Source organism: Malania oleifera, chromosome 13, assembly GCF_029873635.1.
Source record: "Malania oleifera isolate guangnan ecotype guangnan chromosome 13, ASM2987363v1, whole genome shotgun sequence".
In the NCBI taxonomy this organism is placed as follows: Eukaryota; Viridiplantae; Streptophyta; class Magnoliopsida; order Santalales; family Ximeniaceae; genus Malania; species Malania oleifera.
In genome coordinates, this window is record NC_080429.1 from 21812302 (window position 1) to 21830784 (window position 18483).

The 18483-nt window shown below is 36.5% G+C and overlaps 1 protein-coding gene across 2 annotated transcripts in view; it reads right to left on the reverse strand.

Moving 5' to 3' along the window:
- Positions 1-18483, reverse strand: part of LOC131146872 (structural maintenance of chromosomes protein 6B-like) — a 108265-nt gene that overhangs the window by 22742 nt on the left and 67040 nt on the right. For both annotated transcript variants that reach the window (XM_058096704.1, XM_058096705.1), the window contains 6 exons: positions 14630-14761; positions 14407-14521; positions 14231-14316; positions 5915-6010; positions 5121-5257; positions 4926-5028 (listed from right to left, as the gene is read on the reverse strand). In XM_058096704.1, coding sequence (XP_057952687.1) covers positions 4926-5028; positions 5121-5257; positions 5915-6010; positions 14231-14316; positions 14407-14521; positions 14630-14761 — 669 coding nt within the window. The remainder of the gene's footprint in view (positions 1-4925; positions 5029-5120; positions 5258-5914; positions 6011-14230; positions 14317-14406; positions 14522-14629; positions 14762-18483) is intronic.

Sequence of the window (18483 nt, forward strand, 5' to 3'; positions counted from 1 at the left end):
GAAGGCCAATCCAAAATACCACACCCTACTTTAGTAGTCCACTCCCTGACACACTCAACAAGCACATTCAAAGCCACTAAACCACTCTTCCCCGTGTTAATTTTAAGCTCAAAGCCTTAGACACAGACACCTCTAGAAAATATGGAGAAAAACCAATATTTTTTCCTAAAAGATAGACTATGACCATCTAGAAAGAAAATGGTATTGTCAGCAAATTGGAAATGAGAGACCACCACTCCCTCTCTCCCCACTTCTTATCCTCTTACCAACCCCCTATTCACTGCCCTATCCACCATCCTACTCAAAATATTTGCTACAATGACAAACAAAAAGGGGATAAAGGGTTTCCTTGTCTAATGCCCCTTGAAGCACTAAACCAGGATTTTGGTACACCATTCATAATCACCAAGAGCAACACATTAGACAAGCAACCCTCTCATCAAACAGCACCAAAACTCATTGAAACCCTTTCTTGCAAAGACTTTATCCAAGAAGCTCCAACTCACTCTATTATTGGCTTTCTCAAAATCAAGTTTAAAGATGAATCTCCTCTTTTTATTCCAACTGATATCCTCCACTACCTCATTGACCACTAAAATAGCATCCACTATTGCCTCCCCACAACAAACGCAGTTCGAGCACTAGAGATAGTATCAACAAACACCGTAAGCCTATTGTCTCAAACTTTAGTGGTAATCTTATACACACTAAAGACAAGACTAATAGGTCTAAAATCCTCAACCTTAATAGATCTGGAATTTTTAGGCACCAAGGTTATAAAAGAGAAGTTACTTCTCTTGCTTAAAATTCCATTTCCAAAAAATTTAGTAAAAACTTTCAATAGATTTCCCTTCCCAAAAATCCTGGAAGAAAAAGCCATCTGCGTCTGAAGCCTTATCCCTCTCCATCCCCAAAACCACTCCTCCCACTTCCTCCTCATCAAAAGGTCTCTCTAACCAAACATCTGATCAACAATTATAGGGTTCTAATCTAATCCCCCTAACATTGGTCTGCAGTGGTCCTCCTCTGAATACAAACTCTAAAAAAAGTTAGTAATAATGGAAGCGATCTGACATTGGTTATTATTGACTCTCCCACCCTCGACATCTAACTCCTTAATCAATTTTTACCAGTGAAACAAAGAAGGGTTGCAATCACCGCCCTTGACCCATTTGAGTCTCGTCTTTTGCCTCCAACTCTTCATTTCTTGGAAGATCACCTCTTCCAGCTCATTTTTCAAGGAAACTCTTCTTATATCCTCACTCTTCGTAAGGTTAAACTGCTACTCCTTCCTATCCAATGAAGCTAGCTCACCTAAAATGTTTAATTTTTTCTATTTCTGACATCGCCAATTCCAAACTTTCAAATCCCTTGATTGACCCTTTTAAAACATTTTTCCAACCTAAAATGGTTATTCTCTACCTTTATATTCTTTATAAAATTTCTCAGTATTCTTTTTCACCCCCTTATGCCACTTTTTTCATTAAACTTGGATATATGGAAAATGGAAATCTTCTCTGATAAGAAAAATTAGTGTTTTCTAAAATCTAGAATGTCTACACTAAAGAACAGTGAGATCTATCTATAAGCATTCATGTTTAACCTTTTCTCTTTGAATCCTTAGTCCTAATCTAATAAACTAAGGGGTTGATCATTGCGAGATTAGAAGAACAGGAAAGGCATAGTATAAATAATCGCACATTCCCAAGGACATATGGTGAGTTCCCATAAATTTTACACATTCTTATTGTCCATTTGAAACTAGTGGCATAGTTAACTACGAATTGATTGATTTTAGAAGGATAGTTGTTGCCTTGACTATATGCACATATTTTTAGCTCTAAATATACACTAGTTACTCTTTAGTAGCTGTTTGTACTTACTATAAGTTCTCAAAAGTGCTTCGCACATAGTAAACCTAGCGCGAGATTACAAGATTAATGTTTTATCATTATGACAGTTTCCTAATTCAATTCAACACCTTCACTCCTCTAGCAAGATTGAAAAATTTTTTCATTCTAAAAATGACGACAATATTAAATAAGTTTAGTGCCAACAAGATTTTGAAATCTAGACTCAAGCTTAATAACCTCTTATGCATGTATTTGCAATTAATTCAGCTGCATTATAAGCAGGTTGGAACCAAGCCAAAGAAATTAAAAACAGATCAAATGGGTTAATGAAAACCCAATAGCTGGGAACTACTTGTTGGTTGTGAATGGACCATCAACTACCTCCAAATAATCCAAACAATAAGCAAAATAGACAAAGTTGGAGAGAAATGTGAAGACTCACTTTTGAAGGAGTGCTAAATGCTGGTCTAAGCATGCTGAAGGTAGAAAACCAAAAAACAATAGTGAAACCATAAAATAATTCATTTAGCATTCAGTAAGACTTATTTAATCCCTATACTTTTAATTAATACAATTAGGGACTAATTAAATTTATGTAAAACAATTGGCATGCATAAAAAATAAGTTAACAATGTTTACAAATTTGTTGAGGTGCATAAAATTTTTGAAATTGTTTTATGTTGATTAGGATTTACTTGAAAATATCTCCAAACACAAACTGACATGGAAATAGGATATACTAGTACACACTGCACACTAAGGGAGCATTTGGTTTGCTACATTTTTCAATATTCTCAAGAACATGACGGGAATGTGATCCCCATGGGATCTCATTCCCACGTTTGTTTGGGCACCGAAAACTGATGTGGCGGGCATCTTAACATTCTTGGAACAACAGGTTCCCACAAAACATGGACATTCCATTCCCACCATCTCACTTGAGTAAATCTTACTTTTGGGACCAAATTGCCCTCCCTATTTTGACTGGTTGGACATCGATGCCTTCATAATACAATATTATTACACACAATTATTATATTTTAAATAATAAATTATTTCAATGAATGCATTATTATTATTGTTATAATAATATAAAATAACATAATGGTTAAAATTTAGGGACTCCCCAATTACTTGGATTAACTAGATTGTTAAGTGTTGGATTTTTTTATTTATTTATAATTGTTGAAAGTTATAGGGAATGAATTTAATTAGGTAAAATTCTTAGTAGGTTTTTGTGTTGAAAATTTAATTATTCTTTATATGAAGGTATGATGATCATCTCTTTGAAATATCTGCCAGGATTCCGATACTAATTCAAACACTAAGATAGGCTTCCTGAGTACATTCTAGGAATATTACAGCACGAACCAGAGAAAAATATTCTCATAAAAAGGCATCCTATTTCAAGAATGAAATTCTAGAGAATGTCTTTCTATGGTAATATTTTTGGTACCGCGAACCAAATGCCCTGTAAGGTGTTTAATGAGAAGGAGCCCTAATAACTTTACAATTGGAACCTCTTCTCCCCCCCCCCCCCCACTCTTTTTTTTTCTCTTTTTTTCCACGGCTAGGGTTGATGCAACTAGTAGTACAAAAGTGTAGTGCTGCATCAGCATTTTATGTATGCCTTGCGAGTCTTTCGACAATGCTGTTAAACCTTAATTTGGATTACAAATATAATTATGAGAAATTAGTAAATACACGTCCTTAATTGTACTAATTAAAAGAACAGGGATTAAAATGGGTTTCACTTCACAGTTAAGCGACTAACTTATAATGTTTACTCAATAAAATAAATAAAACATCATAACAACAATAAATGCTTCAATTAATTTCATTCCCATTTGCTGCCTTTGTTGGAGTTCACAAATTTTTTAAATTCACTCATGTTTCGATTACGACTCAATATACATTGTTAGATCATACCCACCAGCTTAAGCTTTTACGTGAAGAAACTAACATTGCATTGGAGCCAAGGTTTCCAGGAGGTCCTGGATTCTAGTCTTATAGTTTTTATTGTAAGTTTGTTAAAATATTATTTTGTTCCAAAATTCCCAATAATGGGTGTTAATCATTGTTGTTCATCTCTCCATGTCCAATCAAGTGGCTTGTTGAAAAGGGGTTTTTTTTTTTGGGGGGGGGGATGATCTTGGCCCATAGGTGATAAGCTAACGACTTCCATGACAGTATTCAATAATAATCCTGGTCTCAGCAACTGCACACATACAATATTCCAAAGCTACATAGCTAATTATGCCTAAGGCATGCCAGTGAAAATATTGAATTTCAGTCATACAGAAGTAACTATCATAATTTGGAACTGTATCATTTGTCATCCTAAGAATTGAGCTCAGCAACACGTAGGTGGTTGTTTAACCATTTACATAATTGTAGACCACCTTTCATGCACGTGGAGATGCTTTGAAAAAAATGACTAGCGAGGCATGCTTGGATTTATTTAGGAAACCAAACTAAAAAGGGCGTCCCTGGGCCATAAGGTTCCTTGCTTTGTGAGGGTAGGGTAAGGTCATCACAGTAAACGCAGCTTTACCTCTGCTTTTATGCAGAGAGGCTGTTTCCTTGGACTCAAACCCATGACAAACTGATCACAAAGGAGCAACCTAACAGTTAATTCAAGGTCCATTCTCCTTAGGAAACCAAACTGAAATGCATAAATATTTTCATGAAGGACAGGTATTCAAAAAACATCCACAATCATTTAAAAACCTAGGGATACAGAAACTTAGTCCAGAATTATGTGTTATGTAATTTTTATTAAAAAAAAAAAATCAGAAGAAAACAGAGACAGATATATAGAAATTAGGAAAATTTTTAATTAAAAAAATGAAATTAAAATAAAAAAATCCCTTGCAAAAAATCAATGGATACTGCGAGTGGGACCAAGCAAATTAGACAGTCACAATTAGCCAGATATGAGACCGCTATGTCAAGAAATTGTGAATACATGACTCTGGAAGATTAAATTATTTGGAGGATCACATGAATGCTGATTGTTGGCTCACTGAAAATATGTAAACATCAGATCAAAAAAAGGAATACATAACTCACATTCAGTTTTTCTCGAAAAGCTTCATAAGTTTGCCGTTTTCTTAAAATTTTACGCTGTTTTTTCTCAAAGAGAATCTTGAGGTCATCAATAGATTCAGCATATCTGCAAAAACAGAAAAAGAACAAAAGCACAACATAAAATTAGCATGCGAATGGTGTTCATACAACAAAATGGAACATACATCACATCCATACCTCTCACTTTCACGCTTAAGTCTCTGCTTTAGTCTATTTAATTGGGCACTAAGTTGCTCTGGGGAGCTTCCTGTACATCCTCCTAAAGCTTCAATCTCACTCTCAGGACAAATAATAGAAGCCTTTTCAGAGCTCTCCTGCAGTTTAATACAGTACATAGTTTCAGGTATTTCTTGATGCATTCATACTTAATGGCCTCCACTTTGAGAAGTATGATCAGCAAACAACATAATACAGAGGAAGAATCACAGAAACACAGCAACACAAGTGTAAAAAAAACCAACATTTCCATTGAAAAAAAAATATATATATAGGCCACTTGAACACAATATGATGATAGAATCCAAGCTTAGACCCAAGGGAATGATCAGGCAGCATGATATGAATGTGAAGGTAATCGATTTATATAGTGAAGCAAAAAAGTTTTAAGGGCAAATTAGGACAGTAAAAAGGATTTTGTATGAATAAACTAATTAAATCACAGACCAAGTGGTTGAGATATTTTCCATATATATATTTAGAGAGAGAGAGAGAGAGAGAGAGAATCTTTCAATTATAATGTAGGTTGCCCAATATTTTGACATCTATAAAGCCAAAGCTGGTTAGTGTTTGTAGTGCAAACAAAAAATTGCAACTAAAAAAAAAAGTGCGAAGTTTTATAAGTTAAGGGTTCCACTAGGGAAGGAAGAAAATAAGACATGGGCATGTTACTTCAAGAACTCCAAGTATCAATCCAAGATCTTTATTCTCATCATCAAATGCTACTTTTCCTATGAAGAGTTTAAAAACTGTACCTTACGGCTTTTTTCCAGCTCCTCATATTGTGCCTCTGCCTCTTTGATATCAGGAATTACCTTGCTATTCATTACCCCTTCATAATGAATTTTCTCCTGTGATAGAAGTTCAAATTCAAAATTTAAAAAGACATTTAATGAAAGTTTACAGCTATTACAGAGAGATCACATCACTCAAAATAATACGTACACATTCACACAGAAATTGATAGCCCCATGGATCTGTTACCAGTTTTGATGATAACAAAACATTGTGATAGAAATAGTATTTGAGCTTAAGTGTAATAATGATAGGTTCTATAGCAATAAATACACTGGTAGATTTGAGGCCTCTTTTTTTATGGTTATGACTCAACTTTGGCTTAAAATATTATGGGTTAACCGACCAAGCCCTCAAATAGAGAGCAAGTTCAATTGGATTTCAGACGTCCCTCTTGGGCTTGGACTGAACGTGAAATCAAATTGAAGGTAATTAGTAATTTTAGACTGAGAAACCTTGTTGAGAAGTGAGTGACCTCAGTACCTTACTAGAAGCTGTCTGTGATAGAACAGGATGATTGAACAAAAGTGGGATCTCTTCTGTGACAGAGTCGGAACATTTTGGAAATCTGGTTTCTGATCTTGAAACTTCAAAGATATTATATTGACCAATCATATTTAATTCACAGTTCCTGGTGATATTAAAATTTTGTTCATTAATTTATTTGAAGATCTGGTGAAAATATATTTTCAAGAATATGGTTTGCATGATATTTTGAGTATTAATAGAGAATCTTATTGAAAATTTGTTCAGAATATTCTGCACAAATCAGAGACCGAGATTTAAGTTTAATATAGCTGAGAATAATCAAATAACTATTATCTTCAAGATTAACTTGAGATCGGACGAATTGATAATCTTGCATTGATATGGGAAGATACATAAGATCTGATTGCGAGAAGATTTTTCATCATCTCTGTTAAGTAACCATGATGTAGGACAGGAAGCAAGACCTTGGGAAGACCCACGTTGGAGAGTAATTAAGAAGAATTGGGTTAAGGGATGTTGGTTTTAATTAGTAGTTTATTATGTATTTAGTTTAATAAGTATAATATTATGTGTATTTTGGGTGCTTGTTTGTAATATTTATGTAAAGTATGGGTCTGTAATTCATGTAGTTTTAAGGGTATGTGTGTAATTTTATGTGTTTAGGCTTTCTTATAAATAGTGTGTGAAAGCCATGTTGCAAGTTAGTTATTGATGAATTTGAATTGACATTGAATGTGGGCTTTCCCCTTGGTATCTCCTCTCTCCTCCCTTCCCCTTCTTTCCTCTCTTCTAATTTTTCCATGGCTGCAGAACCCTGATGCTGCCCCAGCATCAAACCACTTTACCCAAATGCTTAAGCTGTTATAGGTTGTGGGCCAACAAAGTAAATCAAGCTGTAGCACTCCCCCCCACATGTGCCAATTGATGAAATAAAAATATGATAAATAACACCACACAATAAACTGTAAGCAACAAGACTAGAACCCAAGACCTTCACGCAACTATACCTCCAATACAAAGTTAGACTACCACATCACTTGAAAGCTTAAGCTGTTAAGTTGCAGACCCACAATGTATATCAAGCTTTTAACATTCTCAAAATAACTTGAACATGAGTTAGCATGTTTATTCAAAGTGAAGAATGTCCAAGACATGAAGATTGGAAGCTAGAAAACATTCCTGAAGCTACCTTACGCCCTTTAAATACTCTTTATGTTAACAAAGCTACTGCAGCTAGCTTATTTTTAGGAGGCTTGTACAGCTAGTAAATGAAGGGTGGGCCTTGGATCAATGATAAGGTTGCTCATTTGTGACCAGTTGGTCATAGGTTTGAGTCCGAGGAAACAGCCACTCTGCATAAAAACAGGGGTAAGGCTCTATACACTCTGACAATCCTCCTACACTCGCAATGTGGGGAGCCTTGTGGCCCAAGGACGCTGTCTAGAGCTAGTAAATTTGAATTAGAGCTTCCGAGAGCTAATATTTGAAGAATATGAATTGGGGTTGATCTAAAAGTTGCTCATGCATCACAATTGAGCTGCACATGAGAGCTACACTTGGACTTTCTAATTCTGCTTCCCATCATGTATTGGTTATTCTACTATGCGAACTATTGAACTTAGTAAAATGAATTTGCATCCATAGGTGTACATCAAGGATTTGCTTTGAGCCTTCATTTTTTTTTGCTTTAGCGATGAATCAACTGACAAAGAGTATCCAAAATGGGGTTCCATGATATATATTGTTTGCAGATGATATTGTATTGATTGATGAAACTAGGGGCAGAATAGAAGCTAAGTTAGAATTATGTAGAGAAGCTATGGAATCTAGAGGCTTTAGGATAAGTAAAAATAAGATAGAATATATGAAATGTAATTTCAATAATAATAGGAGGAATATTGGAAACAAAGTTAAACTTGATAATGAAGAAATAAATAACATTTGTTGATTTTGATACCTTGGATCTATTGTGCAAGATGATGGAGAAATTGAAGAGTGTTAACAGAGATAATTTAGGATGTAAATAGCTTAGTCAAAATATTTTAGTTTGTATTTATATTGTATATAGCAGCTGTAAATAATGCTGCAAATCTGGAAGCATATTCCTGAAAACCTGGCAGCATTTAGGTGCTGGAAGCATGTTCCCGAAAACCAGCCAGCATTTAGGTGCTGAAAACCTGCCTGAAAATATGGCAGCAACTATGTAAATCTCTTCTATATAATGAAAGCTAACCCTATGGAAAGGGCATTCAGACCAAAATTGACATGGTATCAGAGCCCCTCTTCTGATTTCATCGTTCTCAGTGTCAGCAAGTTCCGTCTTGCTTTTCGTGGGATTTGGTGTTCTGTGGTGTCCATGTTGGTGGTTTTGAGTTTTGTTGGGGGCTGCTGGAGTTTTTATTTTAGTTGCTCTCAGTGTCCTTGTTGCGGGCTACTCCTCTTGGTGTGATCGACGAAGGTACTGTGTTTTTTCCCTCTGCTGTGTCATTTTTCATACACGGGGCAGGCTTGCCGTTTATTTGGTTGACTGCTTGGGCTTATTTTTTTTCTTTGTGCCTTTCATCATGTCTATTGAAAAGACTATTGTTCGATTTACTGGAAAGAATTTCCCTACGTGGGAATTCCAATTTAAAATGTTCTTGAAAGCAAACGAATTATCAAATCATATTGATAGTTCTGCTCAAGTTCCCGATGAAAACGAATTTGCACAATGGGAGGTCAAGGATGATAAGGTAAACTATTGGCTTTTGGGGACAATTGAGCCTTACCTTGTGACCAATCTTCCCTATTTTACTACGACTCAGGCTATGTGGGATTATCTCCACCATATTTACCACCAAGATTACAGTGCTTGAAAGTTCCAATTGGAGTTGGAAATTAGTAATTACAGTCAAGGTAATTTACCTATTGAACAATTTTATTCTGGTTTTATTAATCTTTGGAGCGAATATTCTGCTATTGTTCATGCTAAGGTTCCCCCTACGACACTCGCTGCTCTTCAAGTGGTTCATGTTGAGAGTCAACACGATTAGTTTTTTATGAAACTTTGACCTGAATTTTAGCCCATTCGCGCCAATTTATTGAACCATAATCCAGTTCCTTCTTTGGATATTTGTTTGGGAGATTTGTTGTGTGAAGAACAGCGGTTATCCATTCAGATGGGTATGACTTCTGGGGCTATGAATGTAGCATATGCAGCACAAGGGAGAGGGAGAAACAAGTTGCAGTGTTTCAGTTGCAAGGAGTTTGGTCATATTGCTCGTAACTGTTTTAAGAAAGTTTGTAACTATTGCAAGAAAGTAGGCCATTTCATCAAAGACTATCGAGTGCGGCCTCAACATCGCCAATCCCAAGCTTTTCAGGCTGCTGTTTGGTCCTCTTCTTCTTTTTCTGTGCCACCCACTGAAAGCTCTGATTCGTCTGTTCTCACACCAACAATGGTCCAACAGATGATTGTGTCTACTTTTATGGCCTTAGGCCTACATGGTACAGCTACAAAATCAACTTCTTGGATTGTTGATTCGGGCGCTTCTAATCATATCACGGGTCTCCATGATGTTCGTAAGTATAAAGGCACGCAAAATATTCAAATTTCTGATGGCAGTACTCTTCCAATTATGTTGTTGGTAATTTGGGCTCTTCAATTCGCGATGTTTTTGTCTCACTTGGATTGTCTACCAATTTGCTTTCTGTTGGTCAATTGGTAGATGATAACTATGATGTTCATTTTTCTCGTGATGGTTGTCTTGTTTAGGATCAGGTGTCGGGGACGGTGCTCACGATGGGGCCTAAAGTGGGACATTTATTTCCTTTACAATTTTCTATTCCTAATGTTGTTTCTCTTGCTTGTACAACTACTGCCAATAATAATGAAGTTTGGCATAAGAAATTGGGTCATCCTAATTATGTTGTCTTGGATCATCTTATGAAACATGGTTTCTTGGTCAACAAAAATTCCTTTTCTTCTTCTCCTGTATCTTTTGACCGTGCTACTTGTCATCTTGGTAAAAGTAAAACGTTACCTTTCCCTGCACATGGTAGTCGTGCTTCTCATTGCTTTGAGATTGTGCATACTGATGTTTGGGGTGCGATTCCTATTATTTCTCATGGCCAATTTCGTTATTTTGTGACGTTTATTGATGATTATAGTCATTTCACTAGGATATATTTTCTCCGCTCTAAAGCTGATGTGTTTTCTATATTTTTCAAAAATTTATTGTGTTTGTCGAGACACAGTTCAGTACTTGTATCAAAACTTTACGCTCCAACTCAGGGGGGGAGTACATATCTCATCCTTTTTAGAATTTTCTTCAACAAAAAGGGATCATTTCTCAGAGCTCTTGTCCTTATACCTCTCAACAAAATGGAGTTGCTGAGCATAAGAATCGTCATCTCTTTGATGTCGTTCGTACTTTGTTGATTGATTCTTCTGTACCTCCTAAGTTCTGGGTAGAAGCTTTATCTACTACTATCTATTTGATCAATCATTTGCCTGCTGCCACTCTAAATTATGATTCTCCCTATTTTCGATTATTTGGCACATCTTTGGAGTATCAAACACTTCATACTTTTGAGTGTGTCTGTTTTGTTCATCTTCCACCTGTGGAGCGTCACAAGCTTGCTGCCCAGTCTAACATGTGTGCCTTTATGGGATACAGTCCTACTCAGAAAGGATTTTGTTATGATGCTCATGCAAATAAATTTCGAATCTCCCGAAATGTGATTTTCTTCGAAAATCAATATTTCTTTCGATCTCAGGTTATTTCTGATACTCCTATTACTCTTCTTCCTACTTTTGATGATGTGTCTACTTCTATTGAGCGATTTAAACCAAGTGTGGTATATCATTGACGTCCTCCTCCTTCTTCAACGCCCCCTCCAAACAGCAATCCATCAGCTGATTCTGTTGTTCCTTGGCGCTCTACTTGGGTTACATACCCACCAGATAGGTATGGTTTTCCTCATACCTCGCTTACTGCCACTCTCAACACTATTTTTGTTCCTCACTCATATGCCCAGGCAGCCACCCAAGCATGTTGGCAACAAGCCATGCAAGAAGAAATCCAAGCTCTTCAAGATAATCACACTTGGGACCTTGTGACTTGTCCCTCTGATGTCAAACCTATTGGCTGTAAATGCGTGTACTCGGTCAAGTTTCGATTTGACGGGTCACTAGACAGATATAAGGACAGTCCCGTGGCTCTTGGGAACCGGAAGGAGTATGGTATTGATTATGAAGAGACCTTTGCACATGTTGCCAAAATGACTACTGTACGGACTATCTTGGCACTAGCTACGTCGCAGGGGTGGTCTCTCCGGCAGATGGATGTGAAGAATGATTTTCTACATGGGGATTTGAAATAAGATATCTATGTCTCCACCTCCCGGCATGTTTGCAACACTTTCCTCAGAGGTTTGTCAGCTACACCGATCCTTGTATGGACTGAAACAAGCTTTGTGTGCATGGTTTGATAAATTTCGCTCTACTCTGCTTCATTTTCAATTTACTCAGAGTCAGTTTGATTCCTCTCATTTTCTTCACAAGACTTCTGGAGGGATTGTATTGCTTCTGTTATATTTTGATGACATTGTAATTACTGGCTCTGATATTGCGTCAATTAAGCAATTACAACGGCCTCTCAAGGCCTTTTTTCACATGAAAGATCTTGGTCCCCTGCAATACTTTATTGGCCTTGAGGTGCAGCTTACTTTGATTGGTATGTTGTAACACTAGCACAAATACATGCAGAAAGTGATTTCATTGGCTGGTCTCCAATTAGGTAACTCTGTTCATACTTCCTTGGAGGTAAATCTTAAGCTTCGTCAGGAGGAAGGCGAGCTTCTATCAGATCCATCCTTGTATCAGCAGCTTGTTGGGAGTTTGAACTCCTTAACCATTACTTTTCCTGATATTTCTTTTGCCGTGCAGTAAGTCAGTCAAATTATGCAGGCTCCCCGACATCTTCATTTAGCCATTATCCACCGCATTATCCAATATCTAAAGGGCACCTATACAAGCAGGTTGTTATTTCCTAAGGAATCTTCCTTACAGTTGGTGGGATATAGTGATGCTGATTAGGCCGGATGTGTGGATACTCATCGCTTTGTTATTGGCTAGTGCATGTTTTTAGGCAATGCACTCATTTCTTGGAAGAGTAAGAAGCAAGACAGAGTTTCCAAGTCCTGCACTAAGTTAGAATATCGTGCTATGTCTTCCGCATGCTCTGAGATCACATGGCTTCATGGGTTATTGGGTCAACTCGGGTTTTCTCAACTTCATCCCACTCCTCTTCATGCTGATAATACTAGTGCTATTTAGATAGCCGCTAATATTGTTTTCCATGAGCATACGAAACATATCGAAGTCGATTGCCATTCCATACATGAATCCTTTTACAAACGAGCGATTACTCTTCCTCACATTTCCACCTAACATCAAACTACAGACATATTCACTAAAGCTCTATCTTGGCACCGGCATCAGTCCTTGGTTGACAAATTGATGCTTCTTGATCTACCAGCATCAATTTGAGGAGGATGTTAACAGAGATAATTTAGGATGTAAATAGCTTAGTTAAAATATTTTAGTTTATATTTATATTGTATAGCAGCTGTAAATAATGCTGCAAATCTGGCAGCATTTAGGTGCTGGCAGCATGTTCCTGAAAACCTGCCAGCATTTAGGTGCTGAAAACCTGCCTGAAAATATGGCAGCAACAATGTAAATCTATGGCAGCAACCATGTAAATCTCTTCTATATAATGAAAGCTAACCCTATGGAAAGGGCATTCAGACCAAAATTGACAAAGAGGATGTAACGCATAGAGTTAACGCAGGTTAGGTAAAATGTAGAAATGTTTTAAGTGTGCTTTGTGATTGTAGAATACCCCTTAAAATTAAAAGGGAAATTTTATATGATGGCTATAAGACCAGCTATGCTATATGGATAAAAATGTCGGGCAACGAAGAAACAGAATACCCAAAAACTAAAAGTTGCCAAGATGAGATTGCTTAGATGGATGAGTGCTATAACACTAAAAGATAAATTAAGAAATGAACATATTCGCGATAAGTTAGGTGTAGCTCCTGCAGAATATAAGATAAGGAAGGGACAACTCGGATGGTTTGGGCATTTGCAACGTAGGCCACAAAGTGCGCTAGTGAGGAAGAGTAAGTTAGTTACAATGAGGGGCAGTAGGAGGGGTAGGGGAAGACTTAAAATAACTTGGAATGATATAGTGAGTAAGGATTCATATAGCCAACCCCACCTAGTAGGATTTAAAGCTTGATTTTTCTATTTTTGTTGTTGTTGGTGATCCTTACACTTTGATAGGTGTGTGGACCTTAGTTCGTTGTTTGGGTGATAAATGAGGACATGGGAATCCTTGTTCTTGAGAGGACTGTATTCCATTTGAGTTCAGTGAGGAACCTTTGTTGGAGGATGGTAGTCCTTGTTGGAAGATGAATAGTCCTTGGCATTATCGTATTGGTGAAGAATTGGTTGGCTTAATCTCCATTGAAAGAATAGTGGGTCGTAAACACTCAATGAGAAGCCTTGAGGAGTGGATACAGGAGACAAGTAGTGCTGAAACATTATATGTCTGCTTGCACTCCTTATTCTTTTAGTTTACAACATTTTATAAATGTGTTGCATTGTTTGACTTGCTTAATTGCGTTGACTACACTTTTAATTGAAAAGGGCTTAATTTAATTTTTTGTAACAACCTAATTCACTAACTGTTGATTGCTAAAATGAGAAAGAAAATCATCAAGAATGAGTGCATTACCGCTTCTGCAGCATGAATATTTTCTTCAATTTGAATTAGTTCTCGTTCTGCCTCCTCAAAGGCATCAATTTCTCCCTTTGCTGACTCTAAATTTTTGTCATTAACAAAGAGTAATTACAATTAGAAATAGGTATGGAGTAAACTGCATTCAAAATGTGAAAAGAGCATAAGCATACCACGTAAATTTTCCAGCGATAATTTAAGATTGTTGGCTTTTGCTTCTGCATCAATCATTCTTAATCGAAACTTTTCTAATAGAGTTTCCTTTTCTTGTATCTCCTCTTGAACTTTCTAGACAGAATTCAACAGGAGGGGAAAAATAAATTCAACAAAAAAGAAAACTAATATTGCAGATCTTTAAAATTAAAAAAAAAAAAAAAAAACAAAGACTAAACAAACCAAAATCTCTTGATGAAGCTCATCAACTGTTGATGTAGGGGATGAACTAGATTCAGGGACAAATGAATTCTTCACATCTTGCATTGCTAGTGTCTTAGACATCAAATCTCGCTCCGCACTTACACATCTCCTCTAAATATGTATCAGTGCCAAAAAAAAAATAGTATTAATATATTTCTTATGTATATTATAAATAAATGGTAAGGTACAGTACAGCATATAAGCATAAGAATCACACTAGAATGTAATAGATTGGTGAATTGAAAATATCAATTGATACAATAATATGTGCAAAAAATTCATCACAAAAAATGTTGTGCAAAGTTAGTGTTACACGAAAGCTTTTCCTCACAACAGGTATTAGATAGATCCCTCCATCATCCATGACACAGATTAATTTTACTGGTATCGGCAAAGATGAAACTGGAAATGTTTGCTGCTACTGTGATATGACATTAATTATATAGATAATTCATGGTGAAAGAAATTTAAGAAATTTTAACATAGACATTCAAGAGGAGCTTATTGGCCAAGGATTCTCTCTTTGGCAGGGGGTGCAGAGGAAATAAGACGTGTCTACCATAAGTAATTGAACAGTCAGTGCTAAATAACATCGTCAGTATACTAATATAAAATTTATGATTTGACCATTTGATAACTCATGGTAGACATGTGGCATGCAAATTTATGCCTGTTGAGGGTGGTTCTCTGCACCCGCTGCCAATGAGAGAATCCTTACCTGAGCTGTTCAGTTCCCTTCCTCCTTGTGAAGCTCAAACCACAAAAGGATTTATGGCTTTCCCATATGCTGCACTTTGAAGAATCACAAAGAGGTCTGACTCTTCACCAGAGGCCATCTTCCTGCTCTACATAATTGGCTCAGTTATCTAGATTGGAGTCATATTCAATTTGGAGAGGTGTTCTCTTTGATGCTAGACCAATTGGCAAGAAAGACAAGAAACAAAATCAAACAGAACAAAATCAAAATAAAGGGCAAAGTAGAACAACTTGATTTGGGTTTCACAAACGTCAATCACTCAAAAAGTCCCAAAAACTTAATGAAGACTGTTCCAGCAGCTAAATAAGGAAATGAAAGGAAACAAAAGCAAAATAATCCCTAAATTGTTAAATACAAAATTAATTCCTAAAATCTAGTTTCAATCTAATCCCTCAATTATGCCTTTTATGTGGGGAACTCTTTCGAGGTCTCTTGATTTTGATCCTTCCCCCATGGTGATATAGGTGGGAAATGGGTAATTGGATGAATTACTTTGACCTAACTAGGAGAAGAATTTCAAAGAATAAGATCAATGGATTGTTGGGTCCTAAACCCAAGTCTGTCTAGGTTGTTTATAGCAATAGGGGTGTGCATAATTCAGTTAAAATCGAATTAACCAAAATAACCGACCAAATTCAGTCGGTTCGGTTTGGTTCGGTTCGGTTCGGTTCGGTTTTATATTTTGGTAAAATCAGTTATTCGGTTTTCAATTCAGTTATGGAGAAATTACATTTTGGTTAACCGATTTAACAAATTATATAATTAATTAATAATTATTTATAATTTATATAATTTATAACTAGGGTTCCATAATTATTATATAATTAATAATTAAATATAAATTAAATATTGAAAGCATACAATCATATTTTTTCCCATAATTAATTATAATTTGAGTCGGTTAAATTCGGTTAACCGAATCAACCAAAAATTAGATTTGATCGGGTAAGGTTTGGGTAAGAAGGGTAGTTCGGTTGGTTCGGTTATGATGAATAGTTAACTAAATTTTTTTAGTTAATTCGGTTAATTGGCCGAACCAGCCGATTGCACACCCCTATATAGTAGGCTTATGTGTGTGTGTCGGGGGGTGTTTCTTTTTAGGGATTCTTTTGTAATGTCATTTTTCCTTAAGGGTTTATCTGTAATTTCTTGTAATTTAGGCATTCTTAATAGGGGGTTGAAAGCCATGTGGAAATTAGTTTTTGGTGAATTTGAATTGAGAATTGAATGTGTGTTTCCCCCAAACTATATCTCCTTCTTTCTCTCCTTTTCTTCTTCTGTTTTCCTTCTTCTTCCCCTCCCTTCTCTATTTCTCTTCCAATTTCTCTCCAGGGAGTAATCTCAGTGTTGTTATGCATCATTTTCTCAATTCCTCTGTCATTCTGCATCATTTGGAATTGGAGCAAAACCACAATCTCCATTCTTCCATTTCAATTCCCCATTTTCCTCTCAATAAAACTTCTTCTTCCTCCCTTCTCTGTTAAATTCCAGCCTCTTTTTCCCTCTGCAGTAATCAAATTTCTGAAAAATCCATAAAACACCTCCTCTTCTCTATTTCAATTTTCTTCCTATCCTCTTTCTCCTCCCATCTACCTATCTTAGCCTACAGTTGCTATCTCCAGAAAATAACAAAAGACCACAGCTACTGCCCTCCAGTTTCGAACACCATTTTCCAAGAACCAGTTTGAGACACCACCACCACTACTGGAAACAGGCATTGCAGATTAGAACTTCCCCCAAATTCATCACCGTCTGACAAGGAATGTGGCCTCACAGACCGGCAAAATAATCTCCGGCCGCTGCCACTCTCAAACCCCCATTTCCTGCATTTTTTTTTCTTCACCCCACAACCCCCGCTGCAATCATCATCCTCTGATCTAACTTTGGGCTTCGCTACAACATTCCATGCCAGAAAATCTGTGTCAACGACTCATGCGACTCACACACCAGTTGTGCGCATGGGATAATTTTTTTCCATTGGTCTACAACTTCCAGAACCATAATATACTAGCTTCCAGCCCCAGCATTCTGAATTTTCCTGTGAAAACCTACTGATTCGCAAAATTGTTTGATAGAAGGATTGTTTGAATTTGGTACAAATTTTGAGGGATTGATCAGTACTTCCAAAATCAGGATCAGACCATATTGCCACAATTGTATGTTGTCTATGAGAGTTTGTTAATTACCATGATATACTCTACAATAATGGAGAAATTGAAGGTAGTTCTTGAGAAATTGAGAGTCCAGTTTGTAGTTTTGCATGACTAGATTAAGAATAGCTGGAAAATTATGATGAAGTGTCCTTAGTGATATATGCAGTATAGTATAGTATATATATATATATGTATGTATGTATGTATGTATGTATGAATGTATATATAAAAACTAATAAAGAAAAATCAGCAGCATTGTGACTGATGTCGAATTGTCTGCAAAAGTTGAGTTATTATCTGGCAAGGTACAAGAGATGGAAAATGCTATGGAGACTATTACTAATGCTCTGAACAAGCAAACAAAAAGTTGCTGCCTTCGCTAAAAGGCCCACTGATTTTCCTACCCAACAGAAAAATAGCATAGCTGCTGTTGCTTCTCAGACTTTTCAGTTGCATGACGGGCCAAAATGATTGTTAAAGCTTGATATACATTGTCGGACCACAACCTAAAGCTTTTAGGTAAAGTGGCAGTTTAACATTGTATTAGAGCTGGTTACCAAGAGGTTTTGGGTTCTAGTCTTGTTGCCTGCGTTTACCGTGTGGTGTCCAAAATTTACTGTATTTCTTGTAATGAGTGTTATTTATCATTGCTTATCTCTCCACGTGCTGTTGGGCCACACGTGCGGGAGGGTGTTAAAACTTGATATACACTGTTGGCCCACAATCTGATAGCTTAAACCTTAGGTAAAGTGGCAATCTAACATGATCATTTAAACAAGGAAATTAAAATGGAAATTTCAGATTTTAATGGTCATGATTCTCTTGATGAATTTGATGAGTAGGTGCATTCTTAGTAGTACTACTTCTCATACTATGGCATGAATGATATTTTAAAATTATATTTGGCTGAATCAAAAACTATG